The 18,752-nt window shown below is 39.2% G+C and overlaps 1 protein-coding gene across 1 annotated transcript in view; it reads right to left on the minus strand.

Moving 5' to 3' along the window:
- The window catches only part of LOC142197756 (uncharacterized), a 234,218-nt gene that overhangs the window by 73,950 nt on the left and 141,516 nt on the right, over positions 1–18,752 (minus strand). Inside the window, exons 57-68 of the mRNA XM_075268284.1 lie at positions 18,474–18,680; positions 16,817–16,967; positions 15,407–15,521; positions 15,205–15,303; positions 12,753–12,853; positions 11,089–11,238; positions 10,034–10,108; positions 8,484–8,654; positions 7,262–7,414; positions 5,910–6,011; positions 5,503–5,669; positions 3,610–3,796 (exon numbers count right to left, since the gene is read on the minus strand). Coding sequence (XP_075124385.1) covers positions 3,610–3,796; positions 5,503–5,669; positions 5,910–6,011; positions 7,262–7,414; positions 8,484–8,654; positions 10,034–10,108; positions 11,089–11,238; positions 12,753–12,853; positions 15,205–15,303; positions 15,407–15,521; positions 16,817–16,967; positions 18,474–18,680 — 1,678 coding nt within the window. The remainder of the gene's footprint in view (positions 1–3,609; positions 3,797–5,502; positions 5,670–5,909; positions 6,012–7,261; positions 7,415–8,483; positions 8,655–10,033; positions 10,109–11,088; positions 11,239–12,752; positions 12,854–15,204; positions 15,304–15,406; positions 15,522–16,816; positions 16,968–18,473; positions 18,681–18,752) is intronic.

The raw sequence follows: 18,752 nt of genomic DNA on the forward strand, positions 1-18,752 counted from the left end.
AAAATGGATATGGCTAGCAAACAAATTAATAAACTATTGACAAAACTGAATTAAGATTTGACCCAATTTATAATTTCTTCAGTCTAATAGAAATAATATAATACATATATTAATATAATAACCTGTAAAAATGTAGTATAAATATATTTAGAACTTCTTATGGAATAATCTGGAACATTTGGATGCAGCATTTTTACCAATGTTTCTTGCTCAATTAATGCAGCAAAAATTAAGTTAAATGCACCAAAGAATACAGTAGTGTGCAAGTATTACATTATCAGGTTAGTGCAAACATGTCATTGTTAAAGAGGACATTTCACCACCTCCATCAATTCAAGTTCTTAGGATCTGATAACAGGCACCACTCCACAGTGAGTTGGAATTTTTCTCTAGCCCCCACTGTTCCTAAATAACAAGTGCAGGTAGTTTTGGTGTATGATGATCTGTTTATGTTGGAAGGGCAGTGTCAGGCATGGGGGGGGGGGGGGTGATTCAGAGGCTGCCAATGTCAAAGCTCAGAATAACACCCCTTGCCTGCTTCTGCCTAACACCGTCCTCCTGACAGTACAAGTCTAAATATCATATTGTGCACCAAAACTAACAGCATTGATTGCTCAGAATGGTAGGGGCTAGAGAAAACATGCCAATTGTACCAGAATCAGTGGAGCAGTAGCTATTAAATGATGCAAAGAGCTGGACTTGTTTTAGAGGTTTCCCGTTCTCATGATTTCTACTTTCATAATGCAACTTCAATTCCAAAAACCTTCTGAAACCTTTACACATAGTTATTATTGAACAACTATTTCTATATTTTGAGCATAATAGATTGAGTTTGCTGAATTTGACTGATAAATACAATTTAGGCTACATGCACATGACCATCCCCATTTAGTGTCCTCAATAAATAACATGATTGGTACGACCGTGTTTATTCATTTTTCATTTCATGTTTCATTTATATATGGATATAGAGTCACAATAAAATATATGTTATAGTTATGCCTGGTGGTTTTCTTAATGGACTTTTTGTAACGTTACACACTGTGCAGTTTTTGCTGTGTAAATATATTTATTCTACATTCACCTCTGAGACAATGATTACTAAGACGTGAAACTGCTGATGGAACCTGACATTGTAGACGCTACATAACCTTCGCTATATAAAACATTTTAATCATTCTAGAAGTATTTTGATGTTCTGCTTAGTAAAATAAGGGATACATTTCTAATTGGAATTTCTCTTTCATGATGCTCAATAGGTTCTGAGCGTGGCGAGGTAATTGATGATTTAGCTGCGGCAAGCATTAACATTAAAAAGCAAAACAATGACTTTTTTGTTTGGACGGAGATTAACGTGGTCTGTGTTTATGACTAATAGGCTAATAGCAGACACAGAGTTGGCCTTTTATCTCCACTATAATCATACCATGATTGCACATAGCAGACACTGATAAATACTATGGCAACAGAGCGCACTCATTTCTAAAAGCAAATCAGACAATTGTTCAGTTGAAAGAGTCACAGTGGCTGCAATAAAGATGATAATTAAGATAATTAAGGATAATGTAATTAACTCTTTAGTATCAGCATGTCTGATTTCAACCAAGTTTATAAAATACATAATTATGTCCTGTTCTGTTATAGCCACGTTTCTCAAAAAGTCATCCATGGTTTATAACTATCTGAATAATATTGAACATCAATGATCATTGGCAAGAATGTCAATCAAAATGAAATAATAGGTTCAAAACGAAGGTATAGCTGTAATGACAAATAACAACAGCGTTCATAGGTCTTCATGTATGGTACGTTAAGCTATTCCCTTCATAGTTTAGCCATTTGTGCTTCTGGTCTCAAACCACAATGTATCAGTCAGAGCAGATGCTGCTGTAATCCCAGAACTAGCGTATTAAGATGTATTGTAAAGAACTCCTTAGCATGACCATGCATGATTTCAATGGTTAATAAGGCCTTGGTATGACCATGCATGATTTCAATGGTTAAATGATGTCCCCCCAAGCATATTTAACTACCACCAATGTGTTACAGAGGACATTATAGTGATAGATAACAAAGGTAGATTGTTTATGTCACTTTTGGAGAGTCAGAGAAATACAACTCATACAAATCAGGTAGCTGGTGCACTAGGGTGAGTCTTCAGCTCCATGGAGCATTGTTCTTACTACTCAGACCTCTACTATCCCCTGCCTGTACTAACCCATGCAGTCAGAGTTGAACCTGCAACTGCTATGACATCACCATCTTACTTAAGCATAAAGAGCAATGCTCCCAAGACTCAGGGCCCACCCCAGGGCATCAACTGTCTCATTTGTATAAGAAATCAAAGTTATTTTCCTCCAAATCCACATGAGAAACATACATAACAAAGATATGCTGTTTATCAGTGTAATGACACTCTATGACACTGTGGTGACAGTTATGTTTGGGGGAGGGGGGGGTTAATGATTCTTCAACATGAATGCCAATTAAAATGAGAAAACATGTTCAAAATTAAAATGTGTCAGTCAGTGGCGTAACTAGGAATGGCGGGGCCCGTGGTGAACTTTTGACATAGGCCTCTCCCCCCTGACCAACTTCCCCCTGCCGAAGACCCCAACCGACTCCTCCCCCCCCCACCCCGAATTCCTGCACACACTGTTATTCCCCATAGTGGCCCCTGCACACAGTAGTATGCCCCATAGTGGCCAATGCACACAGTATTATTTCCCATAGTAGCCCCTTCACACAATATTATTCCCATAGTGGCCCCTGCACACAGAATTATTTCCCATAGTGGTCCCTGCACACAGTATTATGCCATATAGTGGCCCCTGCACACAGTATTATTTCCCCTAGTGGCCCTTGCACAAAATATTTTGCCCCATTGTGGACACCCATGAAAAAATATACTCTGGGGTCTTTTCAGAACCCAGAGTATAATAATTGGAGACCCAGGGGAGGATACAAACATAAAAAACACTGTTATTTACCTGTGCCTGGCTCCAGTGCAGTCCCTGCTGATGTTCGCCATCTTCAATGACGTACGGGATGTCACGTGAGATGGGTTTACGTTGTGACGTATAATGCCGCAAGCCTCGGCCCATGTGACATCAGGGGCGTCACACAAGTAGGCCTGAAGCCTGCCTGGAGCCAGGAGAGATAAGTAACAGTGTTTTTTTTAGGTTCCCTCACCTCCCCTGGGCCTCCAATTATTATACTCGGGGGTCTGAAAAGACCCTTTAGTATAATAAAAGTGTTTGTGGGGCCCGCAGCCTCAGTTACTGATCCAGGCTCCTGCTTACCTCAGCCTCCACAGAAGGAGAAGCAGCCACAACCGTGAGGAGGAGCCAGGATCGGTAAGTAAGGAGGGCCCGTTACCTGATGGAGTTACGGTCAGATAACGGCCTGTTAAAAAAAAAAAAAAACAACAACAAAGCACAGCAGTAGCAGCTGTCATTGGGCCCCCTAATGTCCCAGGCCCTGTGGCAGCCGCTACTGCTGCTACCCCCGGTAGTTACGCCCCTGGTGTCAGTAGTGATAAATAACAGTGCTCAGGTCTCCATGTATAGAACATATTAAGATGTTCCCTGTATTGTACAGTAAACTTACAGTGCAGAGAATTGCTGTTGGCTTTCCTTCAACAGCCGAGATCTGAATAGCTGACTTCAGACTGTTCATAAAGCTGTTGTTTCCAGATATATCCAGAGCATGAAGAGGTATGTCCGCCATGTACAAAGCCAGCTTAACCAGGGTGGTGAGGTGGGATCCTACACAGCCTACTAGTAAAGCATTACCACTGTAATGACAAATTCATAGGTGAAAAATCACACACTTTTTCCTAGGTCATATTTTATAAATGATAATTTATCCAGTAAAAAATACATATATAGCGCAGATCTATAAAGCTGCCAGATGTGTTTCCAGCCCAGATGTGTGTCTAGTAATAGTCAGAACTAGTTATAACTAACTATATTTAATACCCTTTCCAGACATCTTTAAACATTGCGGCCTCTCTGGAGCTATATTATACAGCAAAGACCCGGCGACAATGCCTGTGGTCAATGCCCATTTTACCAGTGGACGTGTGAATGCAGAAGTGTGAGTAAGGTCTAAAACTAGTGATGTGAGAATCACAATGTAGCATATTAGTAGGCCATGACGTACAGCCATCACCAATTGTTCTATAATTATTAACCTTTTCCTGACATCCTATGTTCTATTATGGCAGTTGTTAGGTCTTTAAACATGGCATTAGCCCTTAAGGTGCCTCAGTCAATCTTTTTAATGGCAATGCAACAGCACAACCATTTTGGCTAAGATTGCCGTCCCCCCTTCAGAGATCTGTGGGAGGCTATTTGCTGCCCTGACAGCTGGTAGCCTATTAAAGGCTCCCAGGCCTGTCTTTAGCATGGTACTTTTTTATGCCACTTAAATAGGACCTTTCATCAGATTGGGCACAGGCAGTTTTATATACTGCTGGAAAGCTGACAGTGTGCTGAATTCAGCGCACTATCGGCTTTCCCGATCTGTGCCCTGGGTAAAGCGCTATTGGTGCCGGTACCTTAGCTCTTCACAGTCAGAAGGGTGTTTCTGACAGTCAGTCAGATACGTCCTTCTCCACAGCAGCACCTATCGCGCTACACAGTGTGAGCGGGGAGGAACGCTCCCCTCCCCTCCTGATAATACTCATCTATGGACGAGCACTGTGAGCAGAGGGAGGGGGCGTTCCTCCCTGCTCACACTGTACAGCGCGATAGGCGCTGCTGTGGAGAAGGACGTTCCTGACAGACTGTCAGAAACACCCTTCTGACTGTGAACAGCTACGGTACCAGCACCGATAGCGCTTTACCCAGGGCACAGATCGGGAAAGCCGATAGTGCGCTGAATTCAGCGCACTGTCGACTTTCCAGCAGTATATAGAACTGCATGTGCCCGATCTGATGAAAGGTCCTCTTTAAGTGTCTCTCCAGATATTATTCTCCAGGATGCCACATATAAAAGTGCAGAATTTACTAAGAACTAGGTAGTAATATGATGTAGGGATATGTACAGTACAATACTTCTGTAAAAATCTTACAATTTGAGAAAAAAAAATTCCATGATCAATTATAAATCGAGATTAATTAATAAATATTTAATTCCAAACATTTTATTAGGAACATCTGTGAAAACATTAATGCTTAGCAAATAGAATCCAACAATTGATATAAAAAATAAAACAATAACGGCTGTAGACATCGCAGAGAAAATATCAATGGAACTTATTCAGTATTAAAGAAGAGGTTCCAAGTTTTGAGAAAATTTAACAAACACTTAATAAGGTTCAAACACATCAATGGGATATGAATAGGATCGGCAGAGTCTGATTGCTGGTAAACCTCAGGGGCTGCTACTCATTAATGAATAAATATTTAAGAAGAAGAGAGGTTAATTAGTATTAATGTCACATAATGATTCATCAAAGTCTACAGCATGTACAATGTCAATTCTCATGTTACTCACCCATTTTCACCACACAAGACCCTGTGTATCCGGATCACTTGCATTGCAACATTTTCTGATACCTCAATGTACATCTTTTGGTGTCCAAGCTCCTCATTGTAATGCTGCACAATGGTCTCCAAGAAGCTTTGCACATTTTCAAGTTTTTCAAGAGACTGCAACCAGACCTAGGTAACCATAACCAGTAAATGTTTACTACCAATAAGGCCACTTTCCTGTGGATAGTATTTGGTCAATATTTTGCATCAGTATTTCTAAGCCAAAACCAGGACTGGGTCCAAAACACAAAAGAGGCTAAGGACTCTACTTTTGATTATCAAATACTGATCCAAAATACTGACCAGGGAAAGTGGTCTAAAGTACAGAATAATATAAAATATACAGTATAGAACTGCATGGAAGGTTACCTTGACAGCTTTATCTGTGCTGACTTGATGAGAAAATTTCATTTCCAATGGAAAAGTTGCATATAATTTTGGAAGTGTAGATTTATTTATGTCTGGAAAATACTGGTGGCAGACAGATATTAGCAGTCACTTGTGTTAATGAGTGTAGAAAAACGTACCAATGTTGATTAAACCACATAAAAACAGCACATTAAAAATTAAACCGATAATTCAAATATTCCAAATTCAAAAATAGCAACATTACAAATACTCCAAACATTTTTTTTTCCAACGACAAATTATCCAGAATACCTAGTTGTCTCATTCTCCTCTATAAAAATTGAAGTACCAAATAGACCAAGGAAAATTTGGACCTTGAAAGTAATACACTATTAGGGTGCATTCACACTGAGTAAACGCTAGCTTATTCTGAACGTAAAACACGTTCAGAATAAGCGGCGTCTAAAGCAGCTCCATTCATTTCTATGGGAGCGGGGATACGAGCGCTCCCCATAGAAATGAATGGGCTGCTTCTTTCACTCCGTGCAGTCCCATTGAAGTGAATGGGGAGTGCCGGCGTGTACGCTCCGGCATGAGCAGAGCTTGCCGTATACGCCGGCACTCCCCATTCACTTCAATGGGACTGCACGGAGTGAAAGAAGCAGCCCATTCATTTCTATGGGGAGCGCTCGTATCCCCGCTCCCATAGAAATGAATGGAGCTGCTTTAGACGCCGCTTATTCTGAACGTGTTTTACGTTCAGAATAAGCTAGCGTTTACTCAGTGTGAATTCACCCTTAGGCTAAGGCCCCACAGGCCAGAAACACAGAGCTGAAGCACTGCAAGAACAACCGCAGCGTGAACGCATTGCGGTTCTTCTTGCAGCGCTTTGAACAGAAAGTTCACAGAGTTTTCCTCCGTGGACTTTCTGTTGCAATTATATCTGTGGGAAGTCGCCGTCGTTTCCGTAGATACAATTGACATGCTGTGATTTTCAAAACTGCAATGGTTTTGGAAATCGCAGTATGTCCGCGCTGCGATTTTTTACGCAAAGTGGGCATGGGATTCGCATGAATCCCATTCACTTTGCAAGTACTGTAAAACACCGCAATTTGCCCACGGCAATTTGCCATGGGCCCCAGCCTTAGGCTCAGAAAAATCTGCAACAAAAAGAGCTGTCTTTCTGCAACATGGGGTCTTAGCCCCAAAAAATCTAAAACACTTGATAAATGTGGCACACAGCATCCTAGATATTTTTTTGGTGCAAAATAAGCCAGAATTCTGGCTCATTATGCTTAGTAAATCACCCCCATTGTTTGTTAAGATGTTTGGAAGGCTGTACCCTGAGTAAAAGTCATTAAATATTTCTATACCTCTTCGATTGTTGTTGTTAGTTCTGATTTAAACCAACTGATGTCTGCATGACGGCAAAGCTTGTCACATACAACGCGATTCATTTCATGCTCCCAGTATCCTACAACAGTGAAATGGTCTTCACGATCTTCATTGGAGAGTTTCCGCAGTGACTGTGAATATATATATGTATTTTTTGTGTACTTTTATCAACAGGTTTTAATATTATCATTACAAATATTCCATTAACTTCTTCCCGCTACAGCCATCTTTCAATTTTTATTTTTACTCCAAAAACCATAACATTTTTATTTTTCTGTTCACAGAGCTGCATAAGGGCTTAATTTTTTTTCGGGCTTTGTTTTTACAGCGTTGACTTTGCAGATAAAATGACAATTAGAATATGGCTCCACATTGTGACTTGCAGTTTAAAAGCACAGAAAGAAAAATTGCTGTAGAAAGGAATTGCGGTTTTCCCACAGCACTTTTCTGCTTCAATTATAGCTATGCAGAAAATGCCAGTGTTTCTGTAGGTATAATTGACATGATGCGATTTACAAAAACACAATGTTTTTTTCAAACCACAGCATGTCCGGTGCAGATATTTATCTGCAGTGTGTGGAAGGGATTATCCAGAATCTCATCCACTTTGCAGATACTGTAAAATGCACCGGTTTTTTTAATTCTACGTTTCCGTCACAGCAAAATAGTGGTTTTTATGCTACATGGGACCCCAGGCCTTAACTTATAGTTAGATGATTACTGCAATACCAAATTTAGACCAGAGCCCCACGTAGAGTAAATGCCGCAGCAAAAAACGCTATATTTTACAGTACCTGTAAAGTGAATGGGTAATTCTGGCTATTCCCATTCACACATTTCAGGAAAATAGCAGCAGTGGACATGCTGCAATTTCAGTATATGTGTAACTGAGGTATATTCTGACTCCCATAACTTTTTTATAGTTACATTTAGGGGATGCATAAGGTGTCTTTTTTGCGGGGCCAGGTGTAATATTTAGTTATACCATTTTGGGGAATGTCTATTGCTTTGACCACATTTTATTCAAATTTTTATTTGAGGCAAAACAGCAAAAAAGCACTTGATTTTTTTCCCCCGCTATGACTTTCATCGTACAGGAAAAATATTTTTGTAGACGTTTTCATAAATATGTCAACAACACTTTTTACATCTTTTACATCACAAATATGTCCATGCCTTCTGATGTTTATTTCCTAATACCTGAAACACTTTTGTTATTTCTCTCAAAGAAAAGAGATAGTGTTGTCTTCCTGGTGTTGACGAAGTAACTAAGACTTTTTTGATAGATTCCAAAAGACAGCATGAAGCTTTTGCCAAGGATAACTGAAGATCTTCCTGTAGAGAGTGGCCATCCTTGTCACCCATATTTGCCTGAAATGCAAAAAAAATGGATGTGGATTTATTTATATCTAGCATGAAAGCCATCATATTTTCAATTCACAATTTCAAATCAAGATCAATTTTTTTTTTAAATTTCCATACAGAACACATAACTAGTTAAAGGGAACATTTCATCTTATGTTTTCCTGTTTTTCAAAACTGGCTGTTTATATGGTGAGTGCACCTAATTTATTAAGAGGTGTATACAAATCCATGCTAGTTAGAGCTGTATATATATATATATATATATATATATATATATATATATATATATATATATATTTCATCTAGAATTTATGGTAGTTTCTGGCGTAAATTATAGTAAATTGGATGGTCATGTTCCACCCACTATGTCCCAATCCCACAACACCCACTTTTTAGAAAAGTGACATGTGGGGTGCAATTATTCCATAAGTTGCAAATTTGGGTGTAAATTTCATCTTTTCTGTAGATTTGTTTATTCTGTTTTCCGTACATGATTGTGAGGAGAATATTTTGTCCTAGCCGCTGTTAGCAGCATTTAGAGGTATGCTTCAGAGCAGCCATGTAGATCATAGAAATCTGTCTGGAAATGACTCCTCTGGACGTATATATCTTGCTTTATACACTAGTTTTTAGGTAGACAAAGCTTGAAATAGTCACAATTTTTGTCGTATAATTCTTTTTTATCTCCAAAAAATTTTCACAGAACTTCTTACAATCTGTACCCCACACACGTCATTTTAAAAAAAGTGGGCAAAGTGGGCCAGGAATCTCTTGTAGGGATAGTCCATCCTCCTTATACTTGCTTAAAGTGAAAAACAAAACTAAGTGGACATGAATTACTTTAACATGAACATGAAGGTCTTTATATTTGCAATTCATAATTCACAAGAACAATTTATCTAAAACACTAAATGGCTAAACTTGGAGGCAAATGTATAAAGTGAATGGGGAACAGCACAGATTATAATAAATTATGGGGTCCACAAAATCATGTGGCGAGAAAAATACTTCAAGCAGCACTGTTCTCTCTGCGTGATTCATGTGGACACCGCATGGAGAACACACAGATCCCATTATAGTCTATAGGGTCTGTGTGCTTTGGGATTCCGTTCGGGGGGGTCCCCAATTGGACTTCCCGAACTGAATACTGAACACAAATGTGAACCAGGCCTAAGTAAACTAGTTGCCAGTACTCTTCTAATTATGTGTTTGCTTTTTTATTTCTGATTTGAGTTTTTTGTTTTCAAACCACTGATCACACAAAGTGTTCTCCAAAACAAAATAGAATCAGATACATTCTAATGATATTCTGCTAAAATAAAAAAATGTGACCACTTAAACCATGACATGATATTGACCAATGCCATGAGGTTATTAAAACTTACTTCTAGCACAGAGAAAATAACTTTTTGCAGCTGGGATCCTTCTAGATCCGGTAGATGAAATATGGAAAAGTGACGCTAAAGAAATAACGTTGAAAGGTTAATGTAAACATGTGAACCATGTTTAAACTGTGTACTAAAGCAGAAAACTAAAATGTCTATGCAAAAAAATAAATACACAATCCTCTATCATTTTATGGTACTGCTGTAACATGTAAACTTCATTTTTATAGGGTTTTTAAATAAATAAGTTTTACTATTTTATATGATATTTCTATTGCATATCCTATTTTTAATATACAGTCCAATCTGGTAAACAGAATGTTATAGAGCAGGAGGAGTTTAACAGAGAGATACATAGTTTTGTGGGAAAAGATTTAATATAACCTTACATTACTTGGGGAAATTTACATTCAGGAGTTTAACTAACAGATAGTATCTCATATATTATTGATCAAAAGTCTAAAAAAAAAATTAAAGGTTATGATATAACTGATATAACAATGTTTATTTTCACAAGTTTGACATTACACTAAAGATGTTCATTTAGGGATCACTTGTAGTATGAAATTGATAATATATGCTTCAGGTAAAACCTAAAGGGGTTATGTGGGGAAAAATAAATCTCACTAGCCCCAATGATTACATTTGCAGAACAAAGCGAAGGAGGGCAAAAGTCTCATTCCTCTGTCTCCACTTGTGCCATGCCGTCTCTCGGTCACATGACTGACTCTGCTCTACTCCATGAACAAGGAACAGGAGTAGAGCAGAACATTGCAGACAGCCAAAGCTGCAGCACAAGAGGCATTGTGTAAAGATTTCCAAGAGCCTGCTGTACTATGCAAAGAGGGTACAGAGAATCATTGGGGCTGCAGGGAAACTGGATATATTTTAATAATAAAGCTTATCCAGTGCAGAGAATGCACTGGTAAGCTTAATTTTAATGTAAAATTTGTATAAAAGTTGATAATATAGCACATGTATTCTGGAGCCTTCCTTCCGATTCTGTAGTTGATTTTGCCACACTTAAATCTTACAACATTTTATTAATAACTCACCAATAGCCGTTGAGCTAAAATTCTATGGGTGCTGTTGGTGTATCTGGGTTGACCCATTACAGCTTTTACAAGGAGTCCTTCTAGAATCTGCTGCTCAAAAGGCTTGCTGTATCTTACTAGAGTTTGGTCATCAAGAAGCATTCTTAGTAGCTAGATTAATGTATAAAGACAATATATTCTATTAAGTCACTTTGACACATAGAAACAAATAAATTAAAACATATCCAAATACAATGTCACATGCAAACACAGTGTACCAGGGTAGGAACCTGTCACTCAACATCATGATTCACACAGATATCTCAATGATGGTTGCTTTTGTCCACTAGCCTTAAACCAGCGCTTGAATTCCATTTGGGAATTCCATCCCCGAAACCCCTTTCGAAATATGGAGAGAAAATTCCTGCAAGCAGGACTATTCTTTCTACAGTTTTTGGGTGGAAATCTGGTGAAGTCCGTTATAGTTTATGGGGTTCGAGATTTCCACAATTAGCCACTTTGTAAGCGGATTGGGTTTCTTTTTTTTGGGACCCCAAGCAGAACCTAGAGTAACAGTCCCCAAGTGTGGTAAGCATTCCCCAAGTGTGAACCTAGAGTAACAGTGTGAGGTGTCACAGTCTCTGCTTTGCAGGAAGTGCAGCCATATTGATTAAAACATTTGGTTTGTTTTGCCTTCTCCAAAGATGATCATAAAGTGAGAGATGATTCAAAGACAACAAACAACATATCATTAATTTATGTTTTAACTTCACAAAAATGGCCACCACAGCAGCACAAAAAAAAATTGCCAGTATCTCTAATTTTGAATAAAAGTTGGTAAATATTGGCTACTGTTGTAATGGCTGACTCGATAAATACATAGCCATGCAGGTCTCATAACCTGCTTCATTCACCATTTAGAGAAACAATATTCTTCATTCTTAAACCTAGTAGGCAGAAGGGTGACCAAGCTGTTGCAAAAAAAGAGTCTGTTTTACTGCAGGACACAACAAGACCATGAATTATATGGCCAGTGAGTGATTTGAATGCACACTATGTGATAGTCAATGACAGGGGTATAACTAGCAAAGACTGGACCTCAAAGCCGATATGCCGCCAGATGTATAGCACTCCCTTTCCTGGCCCCCACATGGTATAACACCACATTTAATGACCCCCACTCAATATACCAAAGGGGCACATGACCTAAGGGGGCCTATTTGGTCCCCTCCTATTTCTTTTTTTTTTATTATAGGCCGTTACCTGCTGGATTAATAATGGCTGCTATTTACTTACTGAAGAAAACCCTATTCACCTGTATCTGGTGCCCTGGTGTCTCCCCACGCAATCCGGTTATACCGCACTCTGGAAGCAATCGCTGAGGCTAACAGCTGAGGCCAATCTGCAGCTTCATGAAGGTCCCCTCCTATTTCTTTTTTTTTATTATAGGCCGTTACCTGCTGGATTAATAATGGCTGCTATTTACTTACTGATCCCCACTCCTGCACAAAGACAGCTGTGCTTCCTCTTCAGCCTTCTCGTTTTACTTGTTTACTAAAAAATAGGTCACGGGACCCATAGCAGACGCTGTGGCTGCTGTGGCGGTAGTTCCATAACCGGTCAATGATATTAAAGTATCTTAAGCTTTCCTTTTCTCTTCTGGTCTCTTACAATGTAACAGTTACCTCATTACAATGCTGTACTCCATTGTCATCAGGTGTAGGAAGATGAAGATCATGAATAAATAACTTCAGAGTTTTTCCATCTTTTGCACCATATACAAAACCTGAAACACGGCATATACATGAAAATGTTTAAAGATTACACCTATTTACTCATCTTAGATGAATAACATTAGGTAAATTGAAGATATTATTTTCATCAATTATTTATATAACAGCAGAAACTTCTTCAACACTTGAATAGTAGAGATGAGCGAACAGAGAAATATTCAAGATTCCATATTCGTTACAAGTAGAGTCAGAATATTCGACTACTCGATCGAATATCGAATCCCATTATAGTCTATGGGAAAAAAATGCTCGTTTCAGGGGAAACCACTATTCGACTAAAGGAGAGTCACCAAGTCCACGAATAGCAGGAGGAGAGTGTTTAGGAGGAGCGCTGTACAGTTAAAGCGCATGGACCCCATTATAGTCTATGGGGTCCATACGCTTTAACTTAACAGCGCTTGCAGTTGTGCTGATAAAAAGTCAGCTCCCTCGTAACCACAAGCTGCCAGCTTTCCTGACTAGCAAGGACGAGCCTGCTGCAGAACCAGTGTTGATTTGCCACAGGCTCGTCCTTGCTAGTCAGGAGAGCTGGCAGCTTGCTGTTACGAGGGAGCTTACTTTTTCTCATAGGAATGAATTCACCAGTGTTGATTGGCCAGTGTACAGCATTCAGCCAGTGAGGAGGCGGAGTCTAAAATCGGACCACAATGGAGACTGCTGTGGTCCGATCTTAGACTCCGCCTCCTCACAGACGAGCCTCCAGCAGAACCAGCATTGATTGGCCGAATGCTGTATACTGGCCAATCAACGCTGGTCAATTCATTCCTATGAGAAAAAGTAAGCTCGCTCGTAACAGCAAGCTGCCAGCTCTCCTGACTAGCAAGGACGAGCCTGCGGCAAATCAACGCTGGTTCTGCAGCAGGCTCGTCCTTGCCAGTCAGGAGAGCTGGCAGCTTGCTGTTACGAGGGAGCTGACTTTTTATCAGAGCAACGCCAAGCGCTGTGAAGTTAAAGCGCACGAACCCCATAGACTATAATGGGGTCCGTGCGCTTTAACTGCACAGCGCTCCTCCTAAACACTCTCCTCCTGCTATTTGTGGACTTGGATGCAGTAGTAAAGGCAGAAATTGCTGACTTTACTACTGTTAAAAGATGGACTGTGGAGGAGGCAGCTCCTCTCCATCTTCAGGCAGCCCCCGGCACTGCAGTAAATAGGGCCCGTTACGTGCTGGAGTTATTCCAGCAGGTAACGGCCTATTTAAAAAAATTAAATAAAAAATCCGCAGCGGTAGCAGCTGTCACCAGGCCCCTAGTATCCCGGCGCTGTGGCAGCTGCCTGAGCTGCTCCTACCTAACCACGGTAGTTACGCCCCTGACAGTAAGGGTTTCTCAGGCATGTCTTTAGTAGATTGAAACACTTCCTTGGCCTGTCTAGTCACATGATTTATCAAGCAATTATGGGATAAGCTGGGATGCAAGACTTGGCAACCTACGAGTTTGCAAATCTACAAGCCCAACTGCAAAACCTGTGGTTAAATTTGCTTCAGGATACCGTATAAAACTTGTATGTCTCCATGCCCAACTCTATCTCATCTTGTATCCAGGCTAGAGGTGGTCCAATAGAAAACTAGAGCCTCTTTTTAAATGTTCAGCTTTCCACAATAACCGTATCCTTACTTACCTGTAATCACTTACATCATTATTGCATTTACACATATACAGTTTTATTCGATCCAACAACTTCTTCTTGCTGCATTATATGTTTATGTCAGTGAGTGTTTGACTGACAGTGCTGACAGATTCCAAGTGGCATCCAACAAAATTATGAATGAGTGTTGAATGAAAATGTATTACAACTGATATAAGTTAAAATTTGTACAAAATCTGAGAAGTAAAGTACTTAAAACACTGTATATACAGTAGGTATATCTACACATAAAGGGATTGTTCGGGATAAAATGTTATTTATTAATTAGGCTGGAGGAGGAGAAAAAAAAAACCCTATTCACCTGTCTCTGGTGCCCTGGTGTCTCCCCACGCAATCCGGTTATACCGCACTCTGGAAGCAATCGCTGAGGCTAACAGCTGAGACCAATCTGCAGCTTCATGAAAGGAATCAGGGACGTGACTACCTGTGACTACCCGTTTTCTCTTCCTGAGGCCGCTAAGGCAGTCATGTGATAGGAAAGGAATAGGGACATCACAGTGGAGAAATTCAACAGGAAAAAGGCAGAAGACACTAGACTCCCGGGGATAGGTGAATATGGGTTTTTTGTATTTTTTTAACCCCCCTGGTCTAATTAAAAAATATTGCTTAGCCTGGACAACCTCTTTAAGTTAGAAAAAAATATTAAAATGTGAAACTGTACTGAAAATAAGACATTTCAGACACTAATATAATTACCTTGTCTGTGGACTATATTTTGCTCTAGTAATTCCTGAAGCTCTTTGGCCTTTGAAGATCCGGAAAACACCATTCTTTTAAGCAATGTGCGTGTTCTGTCTGAAGGAGAAAGTAACTAAACAATATTATATCTAAAAAAAAAATCTGAATTCCTATTAATAGAAAATGCCAAGATTTCTAATTTAATAGGTGTTTTGTCTACCTTGTGTAGAAATGACGTCATTCATTAATGCTGTCTTTCCACAACCGACAGGTCCAGTTAATAAAACATGTTGGGATCCCAAGCTGGCATACTCCAAGAAAGTGCGCACTATAACCTATGAGACATAATAAATATCACATTTAAAACTGCAAACAGGGAATCTGCCAAATGCTATATATTACTTTTTAGCCGTAATAGATAGATTTGAAATGAAAACTACTAATGAAAATTTGTGCCAACAAGCTGGTGTAAATGTCCACTTTTATTTACTATTTTAGACACTTTTTACAACCTAGCGTAAAATGCACCAGTGTGCAGCATAAACAGGTGGCACAAATATGGTATATTTTTTTCTTGAAAAAAAAAATGTCAATAAATATAACAAATTAATAAATAAATGTAGATAGTTTAAAGATGAGCCAGGCTTATCATCCACCATCAGATACTGTGAAAAATCTGGTACAGTCTAAGGGCTCGTTCACACGGCGCAAGAGGGGGGCAGATTCTGACACCGAATCCACTTCAGAATCTGCCCCCTCACAATGTAGGTATATGTAGACTGCTAGCTTCCTTTTTTCAGTGAGCGGGATGTTCCTGCTCATGGAAAAAAGAAGCGAGCTGCCCTTTCTTCAGGCGGATTTCGCAGCTGATTCAGCCCCGGCGTCCGCCTCGCGGCACCACCCTCCGGACTAGGCCCATTCATTTGGGCCTACTCCAGAGTGGAAAGCCGTGATTATCGGAAGCCGCAACAGTCGTGGCAGGCGCATTTTGGTCCTATTCTGATGCGCCTTCCTGCATCACAATCAGGACCAAAATACGCCATGCCGTGCCCCGCGTGAACTAGCCCTAAGGCCCCACATAGTAAATTTCACCTAAAAACCTTTGCAGAAAACTGATGTGTTTATTCTTCTCCTATTCAGCATATAGGGAAAATGCTTGGGATTAAAATTAACATGCTCATTTTTTTCTCCTATGTGAGGAAGACATTAATGAAATCTCATTCACTTTGCTGGCAATGTATAATGCAGTTTTTTTTTCTATGGAAATTCTGCAGTGGTCAAAAATTGCTGCGTTTCCTCTATGTGCGGCCTTCGTCTAAGACTGTCCAGTTTAACTTGATTCTGTGTAATTATTTACTAATTATAAGTAAATTTGCCCCAAAACGTCATATAATTCTAGTGAAATTTGTTGGGCAATTTTTCTCCTACAGTGTCCATTACAGCTATGAAAGTAATGTTAGTATTAATTGTTATAAATCTCATCATTTCTCCTGTAAGCATTTAATTTTATATTACAACCTGGACATTGTTTAGAAGCATTTGTCAAAGAAATTTAAAATCTCTTTTCCACAAATAGTATTGTTAGTATTGAATAGAATTAATAATACCTTACCATTTTGCAACAACCTACCGTATCTTGGGTTTCAATGAATGTTTCTCCCATGATGTCCATGTTACCAATATATGTGATATCTGGTAAGCGTGACTGCCATGTATCCCACTCTCCTGACTCATCAAGAAAATAATCAAATACTGATATCTCCTGGTCATCGTCTGGCAAACTGCAGGAAAATGCAGGTTAGTAAATCCATAATAAGCTATCCAAACTTAAGAGCAACATAAGACTACTTTCACACTACTATTACTGAAGGCCATTGCTCTCACCTGTCATAGGACCTACAGTAGTAAAACGCCTGATGCAGATGAGGCACCTTCCCATTGGCATTAAATATAATACGAAAAAATACAATGGAAGCTTTCTTCTGTCTTTTTTTATAGTTCTAGAGATGTAAGAAGAAAAAGTCTTGCAAGTATGTGCTTCTCTACAGTTAGAAAGGTAAACAGACATGACAGAAGAAAGCTTCCAGTTAATGGAGCAATGGACTTCAACAATAGTAGTGTGAACGGATTTTCCTTCTTAGATGGAAATTTTCTTTAGGTAAAGACAAATCCACCTTTATTAACAGATATTAAACATTTTCTATAGTGTATAACATCATATGGTTTATTGCGCATACACAAGATTTCAGCATGGAGCTCAGTGATGTTGATGTGTACGACACTGAACTTCCACTGCCGGGTGGTCAAACAAAAAGCCAGGATGGGAGTGGTTACTGATGACATGGCTGTGTTTGAGGATTCAAGATAACGTCCCCTGAGCTCCCCTGGACCTAATTTGCATATCGGCTAAAACCGCTTTTTACAGGCATCCTAGGGGCCTATCTATATTTCAAAGGTACAGTTTCACTTGTATTAATAGCCTATACAACACTACAGCAGTGGTTTAGAGTGGCTGGGGAGATGATAGACTCCCTTTAAGAACACCATAAAAAGCTTGTGTGAAAGAAATACTTATGAAAGAACGTGTTGGTCTAAAGAGCTTAATGAATTTCATTATGGTACTGTTGTAAGAAGTCAGCTTGTGAAATTTCTTTCCACCTAGATACTCCACAGCCAGCTGTGAGTAATATTATTAAAAAGTGGAAGTGTGTAAAAACACAGCAACTCAGCCACAAAGTGGCAGACCATGTCAAGCTAAGTGAAGATCACTTATATACTATATACTTATATACTATATACTATACTTATATACTTATATACTATAAGTGAAGATCACTCCGCACAGAGAACTAAATGATCCTGAAGTCTTTCTTTTCTTTTTAGTTGCCATGACTCCTAGTATCTTTTCTATCTGCTATTCTGAGCTTGTATGTGTGTGCTGTCTTGTAATATATTACTATATTATCCATGCTACTGTAACACACATGGACACATGGAGAATTATTATTATATGGAGTACAATGGCGGTAATACAGTTACTATATGGGGCCACAAAGAGGAGCAATACTATAATATGGTGGTAGCAATGTAGACTTTAATACTATGTTGGTCACAAAAAGGGTCTTATCATTATATGGGGATGCAAAGAGTACATTATTATGGGTGATAATACTTGTTTCTTGCACAGCAGTGTTGTATCCTGTAGGTATCTGTAGGTGTAATGTGTTTGTTTCACAATACTTTTGTCTTTATAGTGTATATATGTATGTAGTACAAGTTACACTTACACTGATGTGTAGACCTTCAGTAGATCACTGAACTTCTTTCTTTCTGTACGGTCAATAAGCGAACCTACTGTCCAGACCAGGCAGAAAATAAAGAGCTTCTCAATATGCAGCTGTCCACCAATACTCTGAGCCTTATCATTCAGCATGACTGTCAGTACATTTGTAAAAGAACGGAACAAGCCAACTTCTGTTACTGGAACAATCGGTCTTAGGGAAAAAGAAAAATATAAAACATTCATAAATATATGACTCTTATTGGATGGGATCAATTCTACAAGA

This window comes from Leptodactylus fuscus, chromosome 3 (assembly GCF_031893055.1).
Source record: "Leptodactylus fuscus isolate aLepFus1 chromosome 3, aLepFus1.hap2, whole genome shotgun sequence".
Taxonomy (NCBI): domain Eukaryota; kingdom Metazoa; phylum Chordata; class Amphibia; order Anura; family Leptodactylidae; genus Leptodactylus; species Leptodactylus fuscus.